General features: G+C 41.5%; 1 protein-coding gene across 2 annotated transcripts in view; it reads left to right on the forward strand.

Moving 5' to 3' along the window:
* Nucleotides 1–18,996, forward strand: part of LOC126100161 (cholesterol transporter ABCA5-like) — a 337,905-nt gene that overhangs the window by 147,798 nt on the left and 171,111 nt on the right. For both annotated transcript variants that reach the window (XM_049910704.1, XM_049910705.1), the window contains exon 8: nt 2,673–2,859. In XM_049910704.1, the coding sequence (XP_049766661.1) occupies nt 2,673–2,859 (187 nt within the window). The remainder of the gene's footprint in view (nt 1–2,672; nt 2,860–18,996) is intronic.

Consider the following 18,996-nt stretch of genomic DNA (forward strand, 5'->3'; position numbering starts at 1 on the left):
TAGAAGTGACACTCTTCTGTAACTGTTGACATATTGCTTGTCATCCTGTTTATATAGTGGAGTGGGTGGATTACTGTTAATTTCCACTCTTCTAGTGTATTTCCTGTATTCTAACTGTACTAAAAAAATCAGTTGTAGATTTCTCATAATTTTTGGTTCTGACCATTTCTGCAATTCTCTCAAATGGAAAATTCATTCTCAAAATCTATAAAATTATGCGGCAGAATTTTTTACTTTCAGGAGGTTAAATATCACTACTGCCACTAGCCACATATAAAAATACATGACACAGTCTGATATTTCAGGAGGAACAGATCTATTCTTGGGGAGGGGAGTAGAGTAGGTTGGGAAAGGTTAAAAAGGAAAGGCAGCTCATTCAGATCCCAGGATGAGACCGACCCTCTTGTTTTGAGGACAAGGGGAGACAAAGGTGGAAGCTAGAAGGTGAATAGCAGTGTGTGTGTGTGTGTGTGTGTGTGTGTGTGTGTGTGTGTGTGTGTGTGTGTGTGTTTTACCAGCACCCCCTTTTTTTGTCTTTGTCTCCTCTTGTCCCCATCACCTTACTAAAACATATTGTTATAACTATGTGTATGCAAGAACATAAAATGTAGCATGCTGAATTCCAATGTCTGCCTCCATAGCTGAGTGGTCAGTGCAGCAGAATGTCATGTGAGGGGCCTGGGTTCGATTCCTGACTGAGACTGGATGTTGTGCTGTCTTCATCATCATATCATCCTTATTGACATGCAACTTGCCGAAGCTGCATCAATTAAAAGGACTTGCACTACCTGATAGGGGGCCCTTGCCATACAACATTTCATTTTTCAATTGTAATCATGAGCCTATACAGTAATTCAGTGGTAGAAAACATGACAAGCCTTTCACTGAAACTTGGGATAACTTCTAGGCCCTACTCAATTTACTAAGTCCCTTTATTTAGCTTTCTATTCATCCAAAGCTCATTTTGCTAAATGGAAACTACTCCAGTCTGAAATATCAACAACATTAGGAAAAGGATATAGTCTACTAACTGTAAAGATGAGCCTTTGAGATGAGATGCAGAGAGCCACTGTGAAAAGACAGTTACACTTTAATAGCTTTTGCGCAAAGCTTACTTCAGCAAAGAACACACACACACACACACACACATGGATACTTCATGCACCCATGACCACAGCTTACTTCAGCAAAGAAACACACACACACACACACACACACACACACACACACACACACACACACGGATATTTCATGCACCCATGACCACTACCACTGGCAGCTGTGGTCACACTTGTACACAAGGTATGCTTGCTTCCTTTGTGTGTGTGTGTGTGTGTGTGTGTGTGTGTGTGTGTGTGTGTGTGTGTGTGTCGCGACTGCTACGCTTCCTTTGTGTGTGTGTGTGTGTGTGTGTGTGTGTGTGTCGCGACTGCTACGGTCGCAGGTTCAAATCCTGTCTCGGGCATGGATGTGTGTGATGTCCTTAGGTTAGTTAGGTTTAAGTAGTTCTAAGTTCTAGGGGACTTATGACCTCAGCAGTTGAGTCCCATAGTGCTCAGAGCCATTTGAACCATTTTTATTTGTGTGTTTTCGTGTTGTCTTTGCTGTGAAGGCTTTGGCCACAAGCTATTAATGTGTAGCTGGGTTTTTGTTGTGCCTGTCTGAAATTCACTGGGTAATCTTTATGGTGAGTGGCAATCTATGTTTTCCTAATATCGTTCGCATATATTTTTAGTTGGTATGTTATGAACACAATGTTGTTCGTTGTAGTAGGTGGCCATTTGTGTGTTCAATGAGGAAGGTCCAAAAGTCTTAGATTGCCTAATCAACAGTAAACAGTGTAAGATGCAGGTCTTTTATTTTGTGAAGAGCTGCTTTTAACATTTCATCAATGATTAAAAACGGAGTTGAAATATTTTATGAGTTTTTGTGTAATACTTGTGAAAGCAAAGTTAGTAATTGTACAAGAGGTTGCAAACTTCTGTATGCACTCAACAAACAAATGAATAATAGGGAACAAGTAAATACTTCAAATAAGAAAATCATTGTATGATATGCATATTAGTGTCATTTGTAATATTATTATAGCAGTAAGTAGTTACATTGAACTGAGTTTGTGGTCTACTAATTTTGAGTAATATTTCATAACTTTCATCAGTTATTTAATTGCTCCAGGGGCTATCTGTTTAATGTAATAAATTATATAATTTTTTGGCACACGCCAGTTTTTGAAATGTGTGTTCTGCAGTTTCACATTAGTGCTTCTTTTTCTCTTTTTCCAATCGTGTCTCCTTGCCCCCATCTCTATCTTCACTCTGTCTTCTTTTTAATCATTAGTGTCTAAGTCATCTTTTGTATAACATGAATACTTACTTGAGCTTTATTTAATTCATGGCTTCCTGAAATGTAACAAAATAGTTACTTGTGTGCTACATAGTTTTCTAACAGCTTTTTCTGATCAGCATCAATCTTGATATGAGTAGATTTTCTTTATAATTCTGTAATAAATGTGCTCTATAAATTTACCTTCCTTTCTATGTATGCCTTCCATACATAGGCAAAAATAATATTACAATAAGCTTTTTTTGCAGTTAAATTATAAATGTATTAGCTTATTTTGTGTGTTGCATAAAATGCTTTATTTAGTTACCTCTGCATGGTATTGTTTACAGGCTGTCATGGTTCATTATTTATGGTGCTTTTGTGCTGGTGCTTACTATCATAAGCACTGTACTTCTCTTCACATTGAAGGTGTTCCAGCATACAAGCTATCTGCTTGTCTTCCTTCTTATACTTCTCTACAGTCTGTCCATAATCATGTTTGGCTTCATGCTTACACCATTCTTCGATAAAAGTAGGGTAAGTATAGCAGTTACTTATCTGTGAGTATAACTTTGATCCTCTATAGAGTTTAAACTGAGTTTGTTATAGTATCTAATGCAAGGGCACATTTGGTGCTAAGATGATTTGCATAAGCCCACCCCAATAGATCTTCGATTAACGAATGCATATTTATCATTGTTCTTAACCCTCAAGCAGGTGAATCATTTTTCATAACACAAGTGGGCATGCAGCAAACTTCATACACATGTAAAGAACAGCTGTCTTTATGTTACCAAGGTAAACACGTATGTGCAGAATCACAGTGTAATCTTAGTTTAATTAAACAATGACAAAATAAACTTAGATTATATGAGCTAAATCACAATTAAACAATAATAAAATTAACTTTTATTACATCATTGTTGGCTGCACACTGGTGTTACTCCATACTAATGACCCACTCAATGCATTAAGCACCACATTTGCATCAGATCCCTTGCAACCACTTATTTGATTACTAATTATTTCATACATAACTGCCTCCCTGTGGGACTGTGCTGCTAGCTTGGAATCTGGGTCATTTTATTGTATGGAAAGTAAATTTTTTTCTCGCCTAGCTCACTGTTTATTTAATATTAATGCTGCTAATTTGGATATGACAACACAGCTTATCACTGTGTTAATTGAAGTAGTAATGAAGGAATAGGTACAGTCTTACAATAATGGAATGGTACAAAACAATGTTTTTCTGTGATCTACACACTTTATATAAATAGGTGCACCCACTCGAGGGTTAAATAAGTGCCATCATGATCAATGGCCGGATTGAAAGCATGTGCTATTTTTTCAGACCAACTGAAATATATTTAAAAATCAGTCTAGCTGTAAGCAGTCATAATTAGCTTACTGTGATAACTTACTCATGAGATTGTGCAATGTAGCTTCTTATTTTGTTTGTCTGAGATTCAACAAAATGTTATGAACACCTACATAATATTGTCACATTGTGATCAGAACCAAATCCCAATCCAAAAGCAGGGTTGTCAGTGAAACACAGTCAACACCTACATAATATTGTCATGTCATAATCGGAACCAAATCCCAGTTCGAAAACAGGTTTGTCAATGAAATACAAAACTTATCACCAAAAGCATATTTATTATGAATACCAATGTACAGCTAGAACAGAACTGATAAGTAATAAATAAAAAATAATTGCTATGACCTGCAGCACATAAGCCAGTGACACTGATCACTACACCACTCTGCGTGCACCACAGCTCATGGCAGTCCTCCCTCTCCTGGAGAAGTTCTTGCTAGGGCCAACTGCAGCACCCTGGATTTATTTACATCTACATGGATACTTCACAAATCACACTTGAGTGCCTGGCAGAGGATTCATCGAACTACCTTCTTGTTAAGGTCCTTTGTATTGCGTCACCAACCTCGTATTCTGGTGATGTCATTAATCATTACTATGATGAGCATCAATGGTAGCCCCTTCCATCAAGGCTTTATGGTTACTGAGGGGTCTCCCATTTCCTTGAACCTCCCATCAGTGATAAATGCCCCTGGACTATAAAAGGGTTTCATACAGAGAACATGGACTATGTTTCTCCACTTTTCTTCTCTTGATAAAGGATCTTATGTAATGTCCACCAAGTGACTAAGGATATGATCAGGTCCAAAGTAGTGCTCTAGTAACTTTCCTGACAGTCCCAATTTCTGCAAAGGTGTAAAAAGCCATACCAGGTCTCCCAGATGGTATCTGACTGGATGGTGCTTGCTGTCATAATGCTCCCAGTGTTTCTCCTGGGTGTCCAGGGTCCATAAGCCAACCCAGCTACTTCATTTCTTCAGTCCTGGTGATTATGCATCTCATGTAGTCACCCTAAGTAACCTCTGGTTGCACGGGAACAGTGTATCCATTCTCATTTCAGTCCTACAACGGTAGGGGCAGAAAGGATAGTGTGAAGCCTGTAGTGTCTTGCTTCATTATTTTGTATGCAAATGTCACGATGAGCAGTGTTTTCTCCCAGTCTTTCAGTTTAACTTCAACTTACATCAAGAGGATGTCTGCTCATATCTTATTAAAATATTCTGTGAGGCCATTCATCTGTGTATGCTAGGCAGTTGTGATCCTATGGGTGATGTTATAACATGAAATTACCTCTGATATTAGTCTCAACTTGAAAATATTTTTATGATCAGAGGTCATCACAAGGGGTACTCCATGCTTTAAAATGATGTTTCCTACAAGGAACTATGCAATTTCCAGAGCTACAGCAGTCATCATGACTTTGGTGACAGCATAGCTGGTGTGATAGTCAGTGTAAGCTATTGCCCACTGATATCCATTTGTCAGTTTTGGAAACTCCCTAGAAGATTGAGTCCAGTTTTATGGAATGGCACTGATGTAGATGGGATCGGTGCTGGATGCCACAGACGTAACTTCTATGTATGCTTTCATCATTGATATTCCTTGCAACATCTCACATAGTGTATAACAGATCAGTAGAGACCTGACCAGTGATACCTGCATTTGATTCTGCCTAGAGTCTTCACAAATCCCTGGCAACCCAATATTGGAGCATAGTGGAAATAGCTGACCTTGGATGATGGGCAATCATTTCCATCCCATTCAATTGTAACTCCTCTTACACAAATCTCTCTTTATTAATTTGAATTCTCCTTTGATCTGCTTCTCTTTCTTCAAGGCTTCTATGGTTTTCAGTCATACTAGATCTTTTCTCTGTTCAGCAGCAATGTAGTTTAATTTTGTGATGACTGAGATTTCATCCACAGTGTTGTGTTCCACTAGTGGATTCCTTGAAAGGTAGTTAGCATCCTTGTGCTAGCACTCACATTTGTATACTGCTGTGATGCCATAAACACGAGGCTTCAGTGTCTATTTCGACAGTTGACTTGACAGATCCTTCAGGCTAATCAGCCAGCATAGAGAATGGTTGTTCACATACTGGTGAATGGTATGCTTAATAAATAAAGCCAGAACTTGTTGATGGCCCAGACAGTTGCAAGGGACTCAGTCTAGGTTCTAGAGTAGTTCATATCAGACTTGGAGACAATTCTGAAATAATAAGCTATATTGTTTTCAGCACCTTGCTGAATTTGCCCTAGAACTGCACATATTTCATAACAGCTATTGACAGTGTTAAGTTCTGTCTCAGCTTTCTTGCCACACAATGCTAGGACTGTGAAATTTGTTAGCAACCCTTAAGGACAAGGAAAGATCTTTCTTGCACCTTATTTCGGGAATATTTGGCATCTTGCTGTTGTGGTTAATGCAAGGGATGTGCCTTGGTACAGAAGTCCTTTATGAATCACTTATAGTACGTGCACATTTTGAAGAAAATTTCACATCACAAATGTGCTAAGGAGTTGGAAAATTTTGGCTACTCTTATTTCTCCTGAATTGGGATGGATTCAATCACAATTCACTAGACACCCCAAAATTTTTGTTTCTAGGCAGCAAAGAAGCATGCAGTCTGAACACTTCAGTATCATTGTTGGGCACCTTAAATATTCATCAAATTTGCAAAAAACCAATGTCATACAGACAGCAAAGACTTGTTGTCCATCTAAGATGTCAAAACAGGTTGCCCATCATATGTTTGAACGTGATCGGAGCTTTACACAGTCCAAAAATTGTAATTTTAAACTCATAGAGACTGTCAGGAGATGTGAAGGCAGTCTTTTCCCAGTCAGCCTCAGGTTTCCAGTAGTCTGTTTGCAGGTCCATAGCTGAGAAATACTTCGCTCCTTTCAAGCATTCTAGGGTGCCATCGATGCATGGCAATGGACTGATCTCTCTTGTTCATGTCAGGATGGTAGCAGATGGGCATCTGGGGTATTTTTCCTACACGTAAAATGATAAATGCCAGGATTGAGAGAAATAATGGGTTTTATTCCCAAGAACTACCACTAAGGATACAATGTTCATGAAAACTGGCTTCAGCCGTGGAGTGAATTCCACACGGTATGGAAAGAGCATTTCACCCTCAACAGGAAGAACTGGCGGTCACATCCAGAGGGTAAGGAAGCTGACAGGCAAGAGAGCGACTTGCTGTTGCAACCACTACTTCGCTAGCCCTCTTATTTACCTTACGTGACTGCACCCGGTCCTCCCATTGGCACGTTTGTGGCAGAAAGTTGGCATCTCTTACTCAACAGTACCACGGTGGCGTCTCTAGCTCAGCATAATAGCGTGGGAGCCAGCCACAGTACTGCAGAATAGCTTACGTAACTGCTGACTCCACTACCTGAAGCTAAGTTAATATGATGGAAGTCATTTTTACACATTACCAGGTACAATTCCTCCCCCTTCCATGAGAGCTCATTATAGGTCTGTTATTGTTAATAATCACACTTAACGACCTATTCAAAACACAAAAAGTTTATCTTTTGACGTATGTGGAAGCCGACAAACATTTAGTGTTTTTTATTTAAAAGAGAGTCTTAAAACTAACGGAGGAATGAAGTCTCATTTTAAAAAAATTGATCATGAAACATGCATTAGGGGCAGGGCGTATAAAGTTTGTGTTTCTACTTTACAGTATCATTATCCATTGGTGTCACTTGAGTCCTTCATAATTGGAAGTACATGGTAATGTAATGTCTTTTCCTACATACTTTGTGAAGCCGTCAGTGTCGGTGCAACAGCTGGTAGTCGACTGTGTGTGTGCACCCAAGGTGGTGGTGGTGGTGGTGGTGGTGGTGGTGGTGGTGGTGGTGGTGACGGTGACGACCAGCTGGGCTGCAGCTGAGCCAAAGTGCATTGTCACCCAGGGGTCGTAATATGGACCCAGAGTTGAGATAGTAAGAGGGATGGCTGGCCAAATGAGAGCATGTCAAATACCAGTGACTACAACACTCACACAGGGGAATCATATCAATGAAGGCTCAAGTGTGACACAATAAACAGGGGGTAAGCTAACAATAAGAGGTAGGTACGAATACAGAGCAAGCCTGTAAGGGCGGCCGGAGTGGCTGAGCGATTCTAGGCACTACAGTCTGGAGTCACGCGACCACTACGGTTGCAGGTTTGAATCCTGCCTCGGGCATGGATGTGTGTGATGTCCTTAGGTTAGTTAGGTTTAAGTAGTTCTAAGTTCTATGGGACTGATGACCGCAGAAGTTAAGTCTCATAGTGCTCAGAGCCATTTGAACCATTTTTTTAGCCTGTAAGAGGCGAAATTGGCAATTGAAGAAACCAAGCATCAAACGTCTTCATTACAAGTAGTTAGTTTGTTTTTACTCATAGTATATGGAAACTACTTTCCCATAAACTGTTTTTTCTACAAATTTGCTTAAAACTTGAGTATACAGTTATACAAAACTCTCTAACTTAACCTATTGGGAGGGCCATGATGGTGAAATAATGTGATTCATCAGACATTACTCACAGTATTCACCATCTGGCTTTGGATCTGGTACAACCCACGGTGATGGCTTGTGGGATTTACAGTAGCCATACGTACACCAAATCCATGCAATAATGGCAATAACCAGTAGAGCTACAGGCACAGACGTAATGCTTGAAATGACCACTCAATTGGAATAAGTCTGAGTGTGCCATTCAGTAATGTGCGCTGCACTGTAGCAAGTGGTGTGACGAAGGAATACAGTTTCCTTGATAATTAATCGAAACCCTCATCTGCTGACAGGTGTTGTTGATATACCTCAATGGGGACAGCTGAAAATGGGTGCCCCAACTGGGACTCGAACCTGGGATCACCTGCTTACATGGCAGATGCCCTGTCCATCTGAGACACTTAGGACACAGATGAATGGCGTGACTACAGGGACTTATCCCTTGCGTGCTTCCCGTGATACCCACATTCCCAACTGTCAGCAATCTACATTCGTAATGTTGCTAATAGACATTTGCCCATCCGCTCATTACTCGCACTCACTAAGGTGGTGATTCCCGTAAGAGTTCGGCAACCTGTGCGCATTCGCACAGATGAAGGTCAATGGCCAGGTAGCCTTTAACAATAATGAAGAATAGTAACTGTTCCTGAAAGAACATTTACCATTGATGATCATGTGGCTTCTCTAGAATAAATGATAACTAATTGAAACCCTCAGCTGCTGACTGGTGTTGTTGATATACATCAATGGGGACAGCTGCCATGTCAGCAGGTGATCCCGGGTTCGAGTCCCAGTCAGGGCACACACGGGGTGAGAGAGCAGGTATGCTGCTTGAGATGGGACAGCTGGGCCATGATACAGCTTTAGCGGATCAAAGTGTACTATTGTAGTACGATCAGGTAACTGAGTTTCAGCATTCACCATGGAGGTGATGCGCAATAGAGGGAACAGCCCTCGTACCAAGGAATGAACTTTTTAGTTAGTCTCTTTTTTACTACAGGATTTCAGAGTAATACCAAGTCATTGGGTTTATATGGAGGGAGGGTAGTGCCTTTGTTGTCGCGTTCTAGCTGTTTTTGTGTGGTTTTGAAATTACTGTGTTTAACTTGGTTCCATATGACTTCGAGATTGCAGGCTAGCCTTTTCACTTTGGCTATGTTTATGTCAGGGGGCAGTGTGTCAATCTAAAATGGTGAGTTCATGGGTTTCCCATAGACTGCTTCATATGTGGAGTATCCCATTGCCTCATGAATACAACTATTGTATGATAGCATTCACACAATAGTTTGGGACTTCTGAAAGGCAATACAAAGTGATACCCTCAAGTGGTATCAAAATTAAGTATCTTGAAAAGTGATCAATAGTAGACAATTTATATTTATTATTGTTGGTGCTTTCTGGAAATGGGCTGCAGATATGCAGAGCCATGATTTGAAGTGGTTTTGGTGCTTATGATAATGTTTATAAAGGAACTTTAGTCCTTGGTGGAGGTGCTGTTTGCACTCAAGGCAGACAATTTTGTATGTACTTCCTAATGTAAGTTTGTCAACCTTTCCACAACAAATTTGAGGCTATTCTTGCATTCGTGGCTTGTTGCCCATTATGGTAGGCCTGTAAAATGTTATGACTCTGTGCTATTATTTGTTGTTGCAATTCTTTAGGTATTACTACTCTGTTACCCAACAGGGTCTTGTGCTATACACTACTGGCCATTAAAATTGCTGCACCATGAAGATGACATGCTACAGATGCAAAATTTAACCGACAGGAAGAAGATGTTGTGATTTGCAAATGATTAGTTTAACAGAGCATTCACACAAGGTTGGCGCCGGTGGCGACACCTACAACGTGCTGAAATGAGGAAAGTTTCCAACCTATTTCTAATACACAAACAGCAGTTGACCAACATTGCCTGGTGAAACGTTGTTGTGATGCCTCCTGTAAGGAGGAGAAATGCGTACCATCACGTTTCGGACTTTGATGAAGGTCAGATTGTAGCCTATCATGATTGCGATTTATCGTATCGCGACATTACTGCTCATGTTGGTCAAGATCTAATGACTGTTAGCATATTATGGAATCGGTGGGTTCAGGAGGGTTATACGGAATGCCAGGCTGGATCCCAATGGCCTCGTATCACTAGCAGTCGAGATGATAGGCATCTTATCCGCATGGCTGTAACGGATCGCGCAGCCACGTCTCAATCCCTGAGTCAACAGATGGGGACATTTGCAAGACAACAACCATCTGCACGAACAGTTCAACGACGTTTGCAGCAGCATGGACTATCACCTCAGTGACCATGGCTGTGGTTACCCTTGACCCTGCATCCACAGACAGGAGCGCCTGCGATGGTGTACTCAACAACGAACCTGGGTGCACGAACGGCAAAATGCCCTTTTTTTTAGATGAATCCAGGTTCTGTTTACAGCATCATGATGGTCGCATCCGTGTTTGGCGACATCGCTGTGAACACACATTGGAAGCGTGTATTTGTCATCGCCGTACTGGCGTATCACCCAGCGTGTTGGTATGGGGTGCTATTGGTTACACGTCTCGGTCACCTTTTCTTCGCATTGAGGGCACTTTGAGCAGTGCATGTTACATTTCAGATGTGTTACGACCCGTGGCTCTACCCTTCGTTCGATCCCTGTGAAACCCTACATTTCAGCAGGATAATGCACAACCGCATGTTGCAGGTGCTGTATGGGCCTTTCTGGATACAGAAAGTGTTGGACTGCTGCCCTGGCAAGCACATTCTCCAGATCTCTCACCAATTGAAAACATCTGCTCAGTGGTGGCCGAGCAACTGGCTCATCACATTATGCCAGTCACTACTCTTGATGAACTGTGATATCGTGTTGAAGCTGCATGGGCAGCTGTACTGTACAAGCTCTGTTTGAGTCAATGCCCAAGCATATCAAGGCCATTATTACGGCGAGAGGTGGTTGTTCTGGGTACTGATTTCTAAGGATCTATGCACCCAAAATGTGTGAAAATGTAATCACATGTCAGTTCTAGTATAATATATTTTTCCAATGAATACCCGTTTATCATCTGCATTTCTTCTTGGTGTAGCAATTATAATGGCCAGTAGTGTAGTATACCGTCTTTGTAACAAAATCAAATAGTGGTGCACGCCGGTGCCTTTCTACATCTCTATCCTGTGATTCTTTCAATTCTTCTATGGAAACATCATCTGTCTGCGCAAATGTAACCTTCCTGCTTAGGCCATTGGCATTGTTGTGCAGGTGGCCAGGCTTATGCCGAACTGTGTAATCATATTCTGACAATTTTAATGCTCATCTGGTCAAGTGACTACTTGGGTCTTTTAAACTTAACATTTATACTAAAGCAGTATGGTCTGTAAGCACAGTAAACTGACATCCATACAAGTAACACGTAAAGCATTTTACTCCAAGCATGAGAGCTAGCAACTCCTCCTCTGTAGCACTGCAATTTATTTCTGCTGAGTTCTTTGTCTAGAGATGTAACCAATTAGTCCTTCCTCACCATTATATTCCTGACTTAAAACAGTTCCAACAGCATAATCTTATGTGTCTGTCAAAAGAATAAAAGGCTTTTCAAAATTTGTATATATAAGTAAAGGTGGACTAGTCAAAATTCCTTTAATTTTCCTCATTGCTGCTTTGCACTTATCTGTCCATTCAAATACTGCATCTTCCTTTACTAATTTTGTTAAAGGCTGTGCTACTGTAGCATAATCCTGCACAAAACACCTGTAATAGTTGGCTAAACCTAGGAAAGATTGTAATTCTTTAACATTTCTTGGGGCTGAAAAATTATCCATCGCTTCAGTTGGCCTAGGACTTGGCTTAACTCCATTTGAACTAATGATGGGCCCCAGGTACTGAACCTGTGACTGTGCAAAAGAATGTTTTTCTACTTTTAAACTCAAGTGTGCACTTTGCTATCTAGACAATACATGTCTTAATCTTTCAGCATCCTCTTTCATTGTTTTTGCAAAAATTATGATGATACACAAGACACACAGTAGGTTTTAAACCTCTCAATAACAAGTTGGCAAATCTTTGAAAAGTGGCAGCCACATTACTTAAACCACAAGGCATTTGTAAGAATTCATACAATCCAGATTGGACCACAAAAGCGGTTTTAGGTCTATCTTGTGGTGTGATCAGAACCTGATGATATCCAGAATGCATGTCCAATGTTTTAAAGTATTTGCAATTTCCTAACCTGTATAAGGTCTTGTTGAATTATCCCTGCAGTCAATTGCTGCTGAATTGTATCTTCAACAATAGATTGTAATTGATGGGGTAAATGATACAGCTTCTGTGCCATTGGTCTAGTGTCTCTTGTGGAAAGTATTGCCTTTCCTTGAACAAGGGCACACATTCCTCTAAAACTGGATGGAAAATATTTTATTCCAACTCCGGCAAATGTGCCAACATCTCTGTCAACTGATTTCTTATTGAAGGCACTAATGCGCAAATCTTCCTCAAAGGCTTATGTCTCTTCTCTTGACACTGTTTCTGGTTTGAAATTATTATTTGCATAACTTCTTCATCACTGGCTAGTATTGTGCCATGTGGGATTTCTACATCCTGTTGACCAAAATTGTCAACAGGCATGCAGGTATTTGAAACCTGTTCCCTTTTGCTTTAGGTTTAGTTATACCTCACATTCTGGGTGAGTGGGTCAACCAAAAAGTCTGGTCCCAGTAGTACCCGGTCTTTGGCTTTGATCCACAGAACTTTTCCCATTCCAATGCTAATTGTTACAGGTGTGACAGTTTTCAATGCCCATGTATGTGTTTCAGTTGGAGCCTGTGAGGTAGTCCTCCTTTCACAGGTTCCTCACGAATGAGACGCGTGCTCACTGTCCAGACGGCAGTGTGTATCACTGAACCAAACAGTTTGCATCGTATAAGCTATCACTGCCTGATAGCATGCTAGGAAATCATTCCCCAGAATAATATCAAAATTCCATCTACACTTCCTCACTACTTCCATATCAAAGACATACTTTTTCCCTTCAATTTGCAGATCTGTTGTACAAGTGTCTGCAAAAATAATCATGATTTCATCTCCAGTCCAGCTATAGTGTAGCATGGTGGTTTTAGCACACACTTGTCATTATTAGAAGTAAAAAGAACACTAACCTGAGCTCTGGTATCTAAAAGAATTTTGACAGTCTTCCCTCTGAGCTTCCCCTCTAAAACTAAATTTGCCACCTCAGTCGGTTTTTCCCTTTTCATAGGGATCATGCATTTCAATGGGGGCAAGGTGGGTGCTAGAACCTGTCCACGCTTGTTTCCCCGTGGAGTTGTACTCATGTTCAATTGATCATTATTTCTTTTTGTTGCCTGCTGGCACATTCCTCTTTGGGGAATTCGGCCATTTATTTTGCAGACAATGATCCTGTTCATGTCCGACGGTATGGCATTTCTTACAGCAGGAAGCCCAGTTGCACTCGGCTTTATGGTTGGGCTTCCCACATCTCTGGCAATTTGTGTCATTAATGCACACATGTCGTGCTTCACTGGCACACGTGGGTGTGGATAAAAATCTTCCTGCTTCCTCACATAATAGAGCAAGTCTGACTGCTTCATGCAAGGAGGTGGGGGAGGCTACTTTTACCTCGCTCCATATATATGGACTGATTCCTCATATGAATACATTGATTTCTCTCACTTCAGCTTCTTCGATTAACACTTCATTACATGTATTATCCCTTCCTAGGTGCATGTGCAACAAGATACTGCCATAATTCTGTCCACAAATGCATCAAAGTCCTCCCCACTTTTCTAGTGCTCTGCCAATCAATTTGTCAAGAATTCAAAAGTGGGTGCTTCCCGCAATGCATCTACTGAATCAACATAAGTTCACGCTTCGCCCGAAAGCTTCAACTTGGTGACATTTAACAAAAAATGGTCAGTCCTTGTGCATGTACGTCCTACATCCTGACACTTTGCAAAAGTGTTGTTACATATCCGTCTGGCTTTCCAGGAAGAAAAGGTACAAAAGTTTTGGCTGGAAGTGTACTGACTATATCTGATACTAGAGGCTCTTGAATTGCCCACAGTTGCCATATTTTCAGCAGCTCTGGCTTCACATTTGTGAGTTATCGTGTTAAGCTATTCCTGTAGCTCTATTTTTTCAAGTGACAGGGTGTTTATCTGCTGTTGCAGTAAAGTAATGCTATCAGGCTCATTCAGGACTGCAGTTGCAGCATTGGGAATCAATTCGGTCATCACCACTAGTTGGTGAGGATGTAAATCAGGCATGGTTAAAAAACTAGGACTGAGAATGAACAAGTGTACACCAGAAAAGGTCTTGATCTAATCTAGGCAATGGAAAGATAGCTCAGCAGAAGTTTTCCAGAGTTGTTAACTAGCAGAATGCATTGCTGCGACACTTACGTCACATTGCGGCAAAGGCAGCATCTGCATCGGGGGCAGTGAAAGCAGCAGCATTGAGGTGGCGGTGAGACACGGCTGCCTCATTACAGCACACAGCACCAGTGCAGCCTGCAGTGAGACTTCTACTGCCAGCGGCTCACCCCATCATGGGACGCGATGCAGAGCGTGGTCATATAATGCGCTCACATGCCTCATTGGACCGTCAGTCTAACATGTTGTCATGTATGCCCGAAGGCATGTTTAGTGCAGGCAGCTAAGTGGTCCACGGTGCAAACTTAACGCATTACTATGGTTGCCAGCACATAGGATCGGCAGGAAAATATTGATTCGGATCAAATGGAGGGGAAGATCCCTCTTCTGACACCAAGATTGTGAATTTCAGGATGATAACAGGTGGGCATCTGGGGTGTTTCTCCTGCACGTAAAATGATAAATGCCAGGATTCAAGGAAAAAGTGATTTCCCTAAATCGTTTCAGGCAAATGCCAGGATGGTTCCTTTGAAAGGGCACGGCCGATTTCCTTCCCTAACCTGAGCTTGCGCTCCGTCTCTAATGACCTCGTTGTCGACGGGACGTTAAACACTAACCACCACCATCAAGGAAAAAATAGATTTTATTCCCAAGAACTACCACTAAGAAATACAGTGTTCATGAAAACTGTCAATGGCCACTGAGTCTCTCCACATGGTACGGAAAGAGCATTTTGCCCTCAATGGGAAGGGCTGGCAGACATGTGCAGAGGGTAAGGAAGTTGGCAGGCAAGAGAGTGACCAGCTGTTGTGGTTGCTACCTTGCTGACCCTCTTGTGTAGGCCACTACCTTGCTGACCCTCTTGTGTACCTCACATGATGGCACCCGGTCCTCCAATTGGCAGGTTTGTTGCAGAAAGTTGGCAAGTCATTAGTAGTTGATGCAGAAATTCCGTGCACCATCCTCCTCCTTCATAGTGACCACTGAAGAGGACCAAGGACACTCTGCTGGTTCAGTGATGTTTTCTTGCAGTATCTTCACCATTTCTTCGGGCATTATCTGTTTCTTCAACCAGTGGCACTTTATCCTCACTGTTGATATGGTGTTTTACTGTGGCCCACTCAATCTCTCTTTTCTCCGCTCCAGATCTGAAAGCATCCAAAAACTAATGCAGAATGGCTATCACTTGCTGATGTTGTTTCTCAGTCAAACCAGATCCTATTGGCAGTTTTGTAATAGTTTCCTGCACTCTGTTTTCTGTGGTGAGCACAATTCTTCGATGATGGCGCTAAACCGCCCTTTCTGGACTGGTTTGGCTGTACCTACACACATATCTGTAGGGATGAGATGTGGCTTCTCATGACAGTTAGTGATCCGAAGTTTTCCTTGACCACCTAAAATTCTTATGATCGTCACTGGCATGTAGATTTCTTTTGTGAGCCTGAGTAGGTATTTGCAATCAACGAAAGCTTCACAGTTTAACTGAGCATCTCGAGTGACTCGAATTCTTCTTATTAATGATAGTGGTATAACATCATTTTCAAAGGGAAACAACTACCTGGAGCAAACGGTGTTGTGTGTGCATATTGGAATAACTGCATCAGTCTGGAGTGCTGATCCTCCACAGTCTGACAGTTTGTGATGCCTGCAAGAAGTCTCATCCGAGAATAGCATTATGACTACATCTTGCTAAAACAACAAACTCAGAGCTGTGTTCTGCCATTGATAGTTATTTTAGTAATACACATTCCTGTTGGCTGGACGCATTTTCCATTTTTGACCTTCAGCACAATCACTTTCATATCATGGATTACAATCTTCTTTAGCTGGCAGTGAAAGCATTTGACATTACAGAAAATGAAACCCACAAGTCAAACTAGTGCCCTGAAAAGTTGGCGATTGATGAGATTTTCTGTCATCTTGGTAAATGTCATCAAGGAGGATTTTCACCTGTGGTGGCCTTACCTCCCTAGATGGCTGCTTCTCTTTGTTTTACTGAAATCAGCAGCTAGGTGAGTGACTGGTATGGAAACAGGGAATGGCCATAACTACCTTGTCCAGAGTTTGGCAACTGTCTTTGTCTCCAGATTGACTATAACCTTCTGCAGCTTATTGTGGTGAATAGGACTGTTGTGATGGTTGATGTCTTGCGGCATAATAGTTGTCAAACACCTTTCTTCTCAGTGCATTTGCATACAGTGTTCCCAGAGTGCCTACAGTGTACACCGTACTGGTGTGCTTTTGTCAATCCCCCAAATGTCTGTTTTTTCTCTGAGGCATTTTACTTGGCAAAGGGGTAGTTTGTACCAGCATTGGTCAGATGATGGATTGTCTTTTGATGGTTGGGGCATAAGTGCAAGTCTATTCTTCACAGTGCATTCAACTAATGCCAGAATACCAAAGTTTGATAAACTTATTCTTCCACATTACCTATTTCCTTCAGATGTATGAGGTTGACTTTCATGGTTGCTCTTGTGTAATCAGTCCAACATTACTGACTGCCATACACTGGTGTATCTCTTCTCTTACTATCTGGTGTATGAGAGATGTGAGCTGAAGGTGGACTTCCACAACTCTCATAGGGACCACATTTGGCAATCAGTGATTACTCTTCCATCCACCTCTTTTCTGTTGCATTTCCTTGATTTGGTGGCATCATTTGATGAATTCCTCTGTTGTTACATCCTTTACCAAAAGGGCTTGGTACATGTCTTCTGTGGCTCTTTTCATAAAGTGTAAGATTTTGTCGGGTTCTATTGTATTCAGATCCACAGTGTTACAGAGGAACAAACCAGTGTGTGTAAGACCGTGTCATTTCACCATGATGTTGAGCCCTGCTCATTAATTATTCTTCCACTAAGATGTACCGTTGATATCAAAAAATGTTTTCTTCAGTTCGGCCTAGAATTTGCACCAGTTGTTGGGATTCTCTTGGTTGTTCTCAACCCTTTTCTGGACTATGCAATCCAAGTAAAGGTATGCATCTGCCAAGCACATCATATCATCCCAAGTGTTATGTTTAGCAGCTTGGTGAAATCCTTTCATCCATTTCATTGGGTCTCAGGAAAACATTGATGGTTGGCTTTTGACCAGAATCTTTTGAAAACACTGATGGTTGTCTTATGTACAGTTGACTTACTGTTGGCTTGGAATCCATTGGTCTCTTGAATACACAAAACTTTGGAATGATGTAATAATGCTTGTATTCCAATTCCAGTCCATGCAGGAGATGATTTTTATGTTGCTTAATTGGAGTCATGCTGATGTAGATGCTTAAGTCTCTAGTGTTTCCACTAGTGTCATACCGTAATGAGAATTGGGTCCAAATATGTAGGTGGGATTGTCATTGAAATACAACACCTGTCATTGAAAGCACAGTTTACAAACACCGACTTACAGCCAGAACTGATAAATACTAAATAAAAAATAATTTTTGGTGTTCATGTTTGTACTGGTGGCCTGTAGTACAACAGTAGCGTCAGTGACTCCACACTGTGTGCAACACAGATCATGGCAATATGCAATAGAGCCACCTTTGGCACCCAAGACAACCTTAAATGGGGTTTCATCCCATGCATTGCAAAGAAACTTGCATTTTGGGCCTTTGTAGTAGTTTTGAAGTACAAGGTATTTCAGAAAGAATGATCTGATTTAAATGGTAATAATTATGAGACATGGGATGTGCTGAACAAGGAAATATGTTTTGTTGAATGGGCATGGCCTAGGGTTTCAGTGTGCAAAGAGTCAGTCAGTGACTTCGGTCCAACATGCTTTTCATTGGCATTTCAGCATTGATGCTTCTCTACAGCTTAGGTCTTCGTGGCAAACGAATCTGATCCACTCCCGAATCCCTGAACCATTACACCAACAACCTGAAAACAGCTTTCTCATCCTGCAACTACCCTCCTGACCTGGTACAGAAGCAAATAACCAGAGTCACTTCCTCATCCCATCAAACTCAGAACCTTCCATGGAAGAACCCCAAAAGTGCTCCACTTGTGACAGGATACTTTCCGGGACTGGATCAGACTCTGAATGTGGCTCTCCAGCAGGGATACGACTTCCTCAAATCCTGCCCAGAAATCAGATCCATCCTTCATGAAATCTTCCCCACTCCACCAAGAGTGTCTTTCCGCCGTCCACCTAACCTTTGTAACCTCTTGGTTCATCCCTATGAAATACCCAAACCACCTTCCTACCTACCCTTGTAACTGCCCCCGGTGTAAAACCTGTCCCATGCACCCTCCCACCACCTACTGCAGTCCTGTAAACCGGAAGGTGTACACGATCAAAGGCAGAGCCACGTGTGAAATCACACACGTGACTTACCAACTGACCTGCCTACACTGTGAAGCCTTCTATATGGGAATGACCAGCAACAAACTGTCCATTCGCATGAATGAACACAG

Source organism: Schistocerca cancellata, chromosome 9 (assembly GCF_023864275.1).
Source record: "Schistocerca cancellata isolate TAMUIC-IGC-003103 chromosome 9, iqSchCanc2.1, whole genome shotgun sequence".
Taxonomy (NCBI): Eukaryota; Metazoa; Arthropoda; class Insecta; order Orthoptera; family Acrididae; genus Schistocerca; species Schistocerca cancellata.